Genomic DNA, 9,812 nt, shown 5'->3' with positions numbered 1-9,812 from the left:
TGAGTCATCCTGGCCCTGAGCACACCCCCCCCCCCCCCCCCCCCCCCCTCGGCTATTAGACCCTGGGAGTTGTCCTGGGCCTGACGTCACCCTCCGCTATTCAACCATGGGAATTCACATGGGCCCTGACCCCCCCTCAGCTATTCGACCATGGGAGTCATCCTGGCCCTGACATCCCCCTCCGCTATTCTACCATGGGAGTCATCCTAGCCCTGACATCCCCCTCCGCTATTAGACCCTGGGAGTTGTCCTGGCCCTGACATCCCCCTCCACTATTCAACCATGGGAATTCACCTGGCCCTGACCCCCCCTCAGCTATTCGACCATGGGAGTCATCCTGGCCCTGACATCCCCCTCCGCTATTCGACCATGGGAGTCATCCTGGCCCTGACACCACCTCCCTCAGCTATTCGCCCATGGGAGTCATCCTGGCCCTGACCCCCCCTCAGCTATTCGGCCAAGGGTTATCCTGGCCCTGACCCCACTCCCTCCTCTACCCACCCCCCCCCCACCCCCAACACTCCCCCCAGCACACAGGCTCGGAGGCCAATATTCATCCCTCAACCAAAATCACTAAAAACAGACGATCTGGTCTCTTATCGCATTGCTGTTCGTGGGATCTTGCTGTGCACACATTGGCTGCCTGTATTCATTGGCGGTAAAGCGCTTTGGGACGTCCTGAGGCCGTGAAAGGCGCTAGAGAAATGCAAGCCTTGCTTTCTGAACCGTGGGGGAACGAATGTGGCTTGTGAGCCCCCCCCCATCGATTGTCGATTATTGTGTCCCTTTTTACAGGTGTCCGTTTAGACCGCGTGCGGGGAGGACGGCAAAAATATAAGAGACGGTCGGACACACTGAGCACGGCTTACCTGAGCCTGGAGCCCGTCCACTCTGTGAAGAGAATGGGTAAGTCGATCCTGGCAGACCGGGCGGCTGCTCGACCGAGGGGGGATCGAGTAAGTGGCTCTCCCGCACACGGTCGTGATGCATCGCTCCCAACCTGCCCTGGCCCTCTTGGGCCGCTGCTCGTAACAGGCAAACCCAGGGAACTGCGGCTGCCTGGGTCCTGCTGAGGGCAGTCAGACAGCAGCAACTGGCTGATGCGTGACGCGTGACGCGCGACACGTGACGCGCGACGCCTGGAGCGTGGCGGACACGTGCTCGATGCAAAACTCTCCTGAAGGCTCTGACCCCCGCGACCCCGCCACAAGGCAGAGCAGCCGCAACGGCCCACGGAGCACTGGGTCCAGGTTCAGAGCCTGGGCCGCCTGCTGCGATTCGGGTGAGGGGCAGAGGCGGGCGGAGAGAGTGATGGTGCGGGGGGGTGTGGCGGGAATAAATCGCAAGGAGTTTCGGCAGGGGCCGGTGGCAGAGGATTTAATCACTCCCGTCGGCGGCGCCTGCCCCTGACCCGCTAAGTCGGAAAGGGGGGGGGGGGGGACGCGCGATGCCCCACGTGGTCGAATAGCTCGCCTACACTCACTGCCCAGGCCCACGCGTTGAAGAGTGGCGGGTTGGGCGAGGTGCTGGGGAGGGGATGGAGGGTCAGCGCTTTCAGGAGAGAGTGGAGAGGGGGGTGGCGGCAGAGAGGGAAAGGGGCAATCGACGATGGGCTAATCTTTCCCCCCCTCTCCGTCTCTCCGCAGCTACCGCGGTGAACAAGGTAATCTCTCACCTGCTGGCGGCGGAGCCCGAGAAGCTTTACGCCATGCCAGATCCCACCGTGCCCGAGAGCTACCTGAAAGCCGTGACCACCCTCTGTGACCTGGCCGACCGCGAGCTCGTCGTCATCATCGGCTGGGCAAAGCACATCCCAGGTACCCGCCCGTCCACCCGCCCGCCCCCGCTCACTCCCGAACCGCACCCCCCCACCGCTCCGACCCCACTCCAGAGACAGGCTGAAGACAAACACTCACAGCAATTAGAGCGGGGCCTGAGTGAAGAGATGGAGTTTTTCTGGTTGAAGTCACTCAGTTCACAAACAGAGGAAATTCTCAGCACTTTAATAGACCCTTTACCAAAACCACCTGCACAATCTGAACTGTCCTTTATGTCTTAAATATTCACAGTCTCTCTCCCCATGTTTCCTCTCTTACTTGACCCCTGCTCGTCCCTGTCCTGTTCCATTTTTTTAGACCCAAACACTCCCAGGGTACAGCACGGGTTAGATACAGAGTAAAGCTCCCTCTACACTGTCCCATCAAACACTCCCAGGGCAGGTACAGGGTTAGATACAGAGTAAAGCTCCCTCTACACTGTCCCATCAAACACTCCCGGGGCAGGTACAGGGTTAGATACAGAGTAAAGCTCCCTCTACACTGTCCCATCAAACACTCCCGGGGCAGGTACAGGGTTAGATACAGAGTAAAGCTCCCTCTACACTGTCCCATCAAACACTCCCAGGGCAGGTACAGCACGGGTTAGATACAGAGTAAAGCTCCCTCTACACTGTCCCGTCAAACACTCCCAGGGCAGGTACAGCACGGGTTAGATACAGAGTAAAGCTCCCTCTACACTGTCCCATCAAACACTCCCAGGGCAGGTACAGGGTTAGATACAGAGTAAAGCTCCCTCTACACTGTCCCGTCAAACACTCCCAGGGCAGGTACAGCATGGGTTAGATACAGAGTAAAGCTCCCTCTACACTGTCCCATCAAACACTCCCAGGGCAGGTACAGCACGGGTTAGATACAGAGTAAAGCTCCCTCTACACTGTCCCATCAAACACTCCCAGGGCAGGTACAGCACAGGTTAGATACAGAGTAAAGCTCCCTCTACACTGTCCCATCAACACTCCCAGGGCAGGTACAGGGTTAGATACAGAGTAAAGCTCCCTCTACACTGTCCCATCAAACACTCCCAGGGCAGGTACAGCATGGGTTAGATACAGAGTAAAGCTCCCTCTACACTGTCCCGTCAAACACTCCCAGGGCAGGTACAGCACGGGTTAGATACAGAGTAAAGCTCCCTCTACACTGTCCCATCAAACACTCCCAGGACAGGTACAGGGTTAGATACAGAGTAAAGCTCCCTCTACACTGTCCCGTCAAACACTCCCAGGGCAGGTACAGCATGGGTTAGATACAGAGTAAAGCTCCCTCTACACTGTCCCATCAAACACTCCCAGGGCAGGTACAGGGTTAGATACAGAGTAAAGCTCCCTCTACACTGTCCCATCAAACACTCCCAGGGCAGGTACAGCACGGGTTAGATACAGAGTAAAGCTCCCTCTACACTGTCCCGTCAAACACTCCCCGGGGCAGGTACAGGGTTAGATACAGTGTAAAGCTCCCTCTACACTGTCCCGTCAAACACTCCCAGGGCAGGTACAGGGTTAGATACAGAGTAAAGCTCCCTCTACACTGTCCCATCAAACACTCCCCGGGGCAGGTACAGGGTTAGATACAGTGTAAAGCTCCCTCTACACTGTCCCGTCAAACACTCCCAGGGCAGGTACAGGGTTAGATACAGAGTAAAGCTCCCTCTACACTGTCCCGTCAAACACTCCCAGGGCAGGTACAGGGTTAGATACAGAGTAAAGCTCCCTCTACACTGTCCCATCAAACACTCCCAGGGCAGGTACAGGGTTAGATACAGAGTAAAGCTCCCTCTACACTGTCCCGTCAAACACTCCCAGGGCAGGTACAGGGTTAGATACAGAGTAAAGCTCCCTCTACACTGTCCCATCAAACACTCCCCGGGGCAGGTACAGGGTTAGATACAGAGTAAAGCTCCCTCTACACTGTCCCGTCAAACACTCCCAGGGCAGGTACAGGGTTAGATACAGAGTAAAGCTCCCTCTACACTGTCCCATCAAACACTCCCAGGGCAGGTACAGGGTTAGATACAGAGTAAAGCTCCCTCTACACTGTCCCGTCAAACACTCCCAGGGCAGGTACAGGGTTAGATACAGAGTAAAGCTCCCTCTACACTGTCCCATCAAACACTCCCAGGGCAGGTACAGCACGGGTTCGATACAGAGTAAAGCTCCCTCTACACTGTCCCATCAAACACTCCCAGGGACTCGATACATTTCCCAATCTCACATGAGCTGACTTGTGACCTGCGAGTGAGACGAATCATTAATTGCTGACTGCTGAAGTGTGGGTAATTATTCACATTTTTTGGAACTGGTTTGCAATTTCCCAGAACCAATTGAGCTGTTGGAGGAAACTCTCACCTCACCCAGTGATTAACCCACTGTATCACCTAACCTCCTTCAGCAGAGAGTTCATGCCTCGCCCGAAGTACTCTTGCTGGGGTCCAATTCCAGAGGCACCCGTCAGCACCTCATGCGCATGGCCGCACTTGACTGCGTGAATCTGGACAGAGGTTCTGGACGGACTATTCGACTGTGGAGGCATCACAACCTGACTCAATCTCGTCCACACTCGACCCCGGTGATCAATGATCTGCCCCAAATCGCAACCCCTTTAGCCCAGGGGACTAAGTCCCAAAATCGCGTGCCGACCTGAATTTATTCAACGCGGAACGGGGATGGGGGATTGGAACTTACGACCTTCCCGGGCTGTGCGGCCCGGCGTGAAAGGGTTAGCGGCCCTCGTCACCGACTTCTCTCTCTCTCTCTCTCTCTCGCCCCCTCCCCCACCGCCCCGCTCCGCCTCCCTCTCAGGGTTCTCCTGCCTGTCCCTCGAGGATCAGATGAGTGTGCTGCAGAGCGTGTGGATGGAGGTGCTGATCCTGGGCGTCGTTCACCGCTCGCTGCCCTACGAGGACGAGATCATGTACGCGGAGGACTACGTCATGGACGAGGGCTTCTCCAAGCTGGCCGGCCTGCTGGACCTCAACAGCTGCATCCTGCAGCTGGTGAAGAGGTACAAGGGCATGAAGCTGGAGAAGGAGGAGTTTGTTACTCTGAAGGCCATCGCGCTGGCAAACTCAGGTACGTCTGTCCCACCGGAGGTACCAGAGAGAGAGAGAGAGAGAGAGAGTCCCATTCTAAATGTTTACATCGGCAGTTCGGCACAGAAGCGTGACCTAAAATGGTGGCAACAGGAAGTGCGCCCCGTTACTCCTCCCCCCCGCCTCTTCCGTACCCGGATTTGCCCCCTCCGAAACCTACTGATTCCCCTGCCCACCGATCCTGGCTCCCCTTGATCTCATCAAACCCTTCCACTGGCGGCCGCGCCCTCAGCTGCCTGGGCCCCACGCTCTGGAATTCCCCCCCCCCCACGAACCTCTCCGCCGCACGCTCCCTCTTTAAAACACCCTCCTTAAACCCCACCTCTTCGATCGAGCTTTCTGTCGCCCCCCCTCCCCCCTCCAATATCCCCTTTGGCTCGGCCACCATTTTATCTTCTCCTTCCACTCTGGGATGAGATTTGGGACTTTGTTCCACGTGTTGTCATAATTGAAAAGAGTCTGAATGGGATGGAGGGGCAGAGGGATCTGGGGGTACAGATACACAAATCACTAAAAGTAGTGACGCAGGTTAATAAGGTCACAAAAAAAGCAAATCAAACACTGGGGTTCATTTCTAGAGGGATAGAATTGAAAAGCAGAGAAGTTTTGTTAAACTTGTATCGAACCTTAGTTAGACCACACTTGGAGTATTGTGAACAGTTCTGCTCTCCATATTATAGAAAGGATATAGAGGCATTGGAGAAGGTGCAAAAAAAGATTCACAAGGATGATACCAGGACTGAGAGGTTATAATTTATCAGGAAAGGCTGAACAGACTGGGGCTCTTTTCTCTAGAAGAGAGAAGGCTGAGGGGTGACCTGATCGAGGTCTTTAAAATAATGAAGGGGTTTCGATAGGGTAGACGTAGAGAAGATGTTCCCACTTGTGGGGGGAGACCAGAACTAGGGGGCCATAAATATAAGATAGTCACTGATAAATCCAATTGGGAATTCAGGAGAAACTTCTTTACCCAGAGAGTGGTGAGAATGTGGAACTCGCTCCCACAAGGAGTAGTTGAGGTGAATAATATAGGGGGAAGCTCCATAAACACACACGGGAGAAAGGAATAGAAGGATATGCTGATAGGGAGGGAGGAGGCTCGTTTGGAGCATAAACACCAGCATAGACCTGTTGGGCCGAATGGCCTGTTTCTGTGCTGTTAATTTGATGGGCAAAGAAAAGGAGGAGAGATTCCAAACCACAGGTGAACTCAACGATGCCAGGCTCCCAGCGAGAGGGGGGGGGCGTGCCTAAAGGGAAAGCAGGGATCGGGGGCTAGCGGATGTCCCTCCCACCCCGTGTTTGACCCGATCTCTGTTGCCCGACAGACTCGGCCCACATCGAGGACGTCCAGGCCATCCAGAAGCTGCAGGACCTGCTCCACGAGGCCCTCCTGGAGTACGAGGCAGTCAGGCACCCCGGCGAGCTGCAGAGGGCCGGCAAGCTGCTGATGACCCTCCCTCTTCTCCGCCAGACGGCCAACCGGGCCCAGCAGCACTTCTACAGCCTGAAGGTGGAGGGCAAGGTGCCAATGCACAAGCTGTTCCTGGAGATGCTGGAGGCCATGATGGACTGAGGGGAGGGGAGGCGGGGGGGGGGGTGGAGTGGGCCGGGACGACTCGCTGGGGATTGAGGGGTGGGGTGCGACTCATCGGGGCGGGCCACCAGCAGCGACGGACACACTGGGGGACGGGCTCGCACGGAGAAGGGGCAGCCTCCCCGAGACAGAACACTCGGTCGCTCCCCCTCTCACTGCCCGCCCGCCCCCCCCCCCCTCCTGAATTCGGCCGCAGACCGAGACTGTGCCTTTGCGGGAGAACAGGCTCGATTTGGAAAAGGTTGACTTTTAACGGGTTTTTTTTTGGAAAGGCGGGCTCGCCATCGTTTGGGACGTTATCGACTGAAATCCACAAATCGCTTTGAAAGAGTCTCCCTGACACGGTCGTTTCTAAGGGGGTTGGTAACCTTGTTTCTCCCAGGAGACAGGAGTTACTAGGCCCCGTCCCCTCACTCCCATGTGTCAGGAGTTAAGGCCCGGGCCCATCACTCCCACGTGTCAGGAGTTAAGGCCCGGGCCCCTCACTCCCATGTGTCAGGAGTTACTAGGCCCGGGTCCCTCACTCCCATGTGTCAGGAGTTACTAGGCCCGGGCCCCTCACTCCCATGTGTCAGGAGTTACTAGGCCCGAGCCTCCCACTCCCATGTGTCAGGAGTTAAGGCCCGAGCCCCTCACTCCCATGTGTCAGGAGTTAAGGCCCGGGCCCCTCACTCCCATGTGTCAGGAGTTACTAGGCCCGAGCCTCCCACTCCCATGTGTCAGGAGTTAAGGCCCGAGCCCCTCACTCCCATGTGTCAGGAGTTACTAGGCCCAGGCCTCCCACTCCCATGTGTCAGGAGTTACTAGGCCCAGGCCTCCCACTCCCATGTGTCAGGAGTTAAGGCCCGAGCCCCTCACTCCCATGTGTCAGGAGTTACTAGGCCCAGGCCTCCCACTCCCATGTGTCAGGAGTTAAGGCCCGAGCCCCTCACTCCATGTGTCAGGAGTTACTAGGCCCGAGCCCCTCACTCCCATGTGTCAGGAGTTACTAGGTCCAGGCCTCCCACTCCCATGTGTCAGGAGTTAAGGCCCGGGCCCCTCACTCCCATGTGTCAGGAGTTAAGGCCCGGGCCCCTCACTCCCATGTGTCAGGAGTTAAGGCCCGAGCCCCTCACTCCCATGTGTCAGGAGTTAAGGCCCGGGCCCCTCACTCCCATGTGTCAGGAGTTAAGGCCCGGGCCTCCCACTCCCATGTGTCAGGAGTTAAGGCCCGGGCCCCTCACTCCCATGTGTCAGGAGTTACTAGGCCCAGGCCTCCCACTCCCATGTGTCAGGAGTTACTAGGCCCAGGCCTCCCACTCCCATGTGTCAGGAGTTACTAGGCCCAGGCCTCTCGCTCCCATATGTCAGTAGTTAAGGCCCGAGCCCCTCACTCCCATGTGTCAGGAGTTACTAGGCCTGGGTCCAGGCCTGAGCAGCAAGGCCAGCCTCAGAACCAGGGCCAGTCGTGAGACGGTTTCCACGGGGAGACTGTCGGAACGATGGGAGCGTGCTGCCCGAAACACTGGGAAGAATCAGAGTCTGAGTGACCGTGTGAAGCAGTGTCCCTGAACCGAAGCCCACTGCTCCCTCCTTCCCCTGCAACGGTCCTATTTCGCCCTCTGTTTGGTTTTGGGTGGTGTGCGGAGGGATGTTGGAGCAAAGTACGTACGAGATGGCGGTTAACCAAGTCTAACCCAACCCAAGTTGAAGAAAGAAAGTACCTGCTGATTGACAGCCCGGTCGCCATACACAATGGGCAGGGGGGGGGAGCTGCCTTCCAAATCACAAGAGAGGAGAGAGGCCAGACTAAGCACAGGAAATGTCTGCTTTGAGATACCACTCCCCAAAGACACTCTGGACCCCAGACGATTGGTGTGCGATTAAACTCAAAGATAATATTTTACATATATTTATTTACGTGTATATTTTGAATTTGATTTTAATATTTTAACAATTATGTAAATAAACTGCGTGGTCTCCAAGCACGTATCTCACACGAATGGACGCAGTTTGTGTTGACTGATACCGAGATGGCCCCTCCTCCTCCCACCTCTCCGAATTTTGTTTTTATTAACGAGGGGTGATTTGCGGGACAGATTCCTCGACTCCCCTGGCCTTTTCGGGCCCACCCAGCCTTTCACGGCCCGCGAGCTGTCTTCCCCACTGCAGCCGGCCCCTTCTGTAAACCGCGCTCGCAGTGCAGGCCCTGCCAGGGAGGGGGGGGGGGGAAAGGTGGACAGAACTGGGACTGGAGAAGGTGCAAAACAAGAAGTTTAACAAGGATGATACCGGGACTGAGAGGTCAGGAAAGGCTGAACAGGCTGAGGCTCTTTTCTCTCGGAGAAGGCTGAGGGGTGACCTGAGAGAGGCCTTTAAAATTATGACGGGGTTCGATAGGGTAGACGTAGAGAAGATGTTCCCACTTGTGGGGGAGACCAGAACTAGAGGTCATAAATATAAGATAGTCACTAATAAATCCAATAGGGAATTCAGGAGAAACTTCTTTACCCAGAGAGTGGTGAGAATGTGGAACTCGCTCCCACAAGGAGTAGTTGAGGGGAATAACAGACATTTAAGGGGAAGCTCGATAAACACATGAGGGAGAAAGGAATAGAAGGATATGCTGATAGGGTGAGAGGAAGTAGGGAGGAAGGAGGCTCACATGGAGCTTAAACACTAGCATGGACCAGATGGGCCGAATGGCCTGTTTCTGTGCTGTGAGTTCTATGTAAACAAGTAGCAGCCATCGCATGACAGAAAGCTTGGGTTTTGAAAGCCCGAAAGGGGGGGAAGGGGAGGCACAGAGAGGCACGTTCCTGGGATGGAATATCAGTCAGTCAATGATTCAATCTGTTATGTAACTAGCAGCAGCTGATCAACCGGGATGTCATGGAAATAAACCAGCTGTTACACAAATCACATGGTACAGAGGGGACACGCCCACAGGAACGATGGACGGCATGCCTCACCAATCAGGAGCCTGTCGTTCTTGCTGGGGGGCGTGGGAGTGGAGGGAGTGTTTGCTGTTGTTACTTGGAAACAATCCTGAGTTAAACTCTCCGGAGTGTAATCCGAGGAATCTGCTCCATTTCAGCAAAGCACTGATTCCCGTGGGGGAACGGACAGGCTGGGGGTCCACGCCCACTGGGGGGGGGGGGGAGCGAGGGGGGGGGAGGGGGAGCGGGGGGGGGGAGGGGGGGAGAGGGGGGGGAGAGGGGGGGGGGAGAGGGAGGGGGGAGAGGGGGGGGGAGGGGGAGCGGGGGGGGGGAGGGGGTGGGGAGGGGAGGGGGGGGAGGGGAGGGGGGGGGAG

At 56.2% G+C, this 9,812-nt stretch overlaps 1 protein-coding gene across 2 annotated transcripts; it reads left to right on the top strand.

Moving 5' to 3' along the window:
- The first annotated feature begins 795 nt into the window (after positions 1-795).
- On the top strand, positions 796-8,405 carry esrra (estrogen-related receptor alpha). 2 transcript variants are annotated; one of them, XR_010958884.1, is made up of 5 exons: positions 796-906; positions 1,647-1,817; positions 4,634-4,903; positions 6,252-6,955; positions 7,068-8,405. XR_010958884.1 is itself a non-coding variant. In XM_067975659.1 (4 exons), the coding sequence occupies exons 1-4, from the start codon at positions 903-905 to the stop codon at positions 6,497-6,499; spliced, it is 693 nt and encodes a 230-aa protein (XP_067831760.1). In that variant the 5' UTR covers positions 796-902; the 3' UTR covers positions 6,500-8,405. The 2 variants fall into 2 exon arrangements, 1 of the variants encoding a protein (XP_067831760.1); XM_067975659.1 differs by having other exon boundaries at positions 6,252-8,405.
- Positions 8,406-9,812: the final 1,407 nt, after the last annotated feature.

Source organism: Heptranchias perlo, chromosome 43 (genome assembly GCF_035084215.1).
Source record: "Heptranchias perlo isolate sHepPer1 chromosome 43, sHepPer1.hap1, whole genome shotgun sequence".
In the NCBI taxonomy this organism is placed as follows: Eukaryota; Metazoa; Chordata; class Chondrichthyes; order Hexanchiformes; family Hexanchidae; genus Heptranchias; species Heptranchias perlo.
Note: the sequence above shows the minus strand (reverse complement) of the source record. Positions and strands in the feature narration are given on the sequence as shown.

Excerpts from the sequence above, each read along its gene's own strand:
- esrra (XM_067975659.1), top strand. Across the intron at positions 1,818-4,633 it reads CTGGGCAAAGCACATCCCAG|GGTTCTCCTGCCTGTCCCTC; the intron begins GTACCCGCCCGT and ends CCTCCCTCTCAG. Across the intron at positions 4,904-6,251 it reads CATCGCGCTGGCAAACTCAG|ACTCGGCCCACATCGAGGAC; the intron begins GTACGTCTGTCC and ends GTTGCCCGACAG.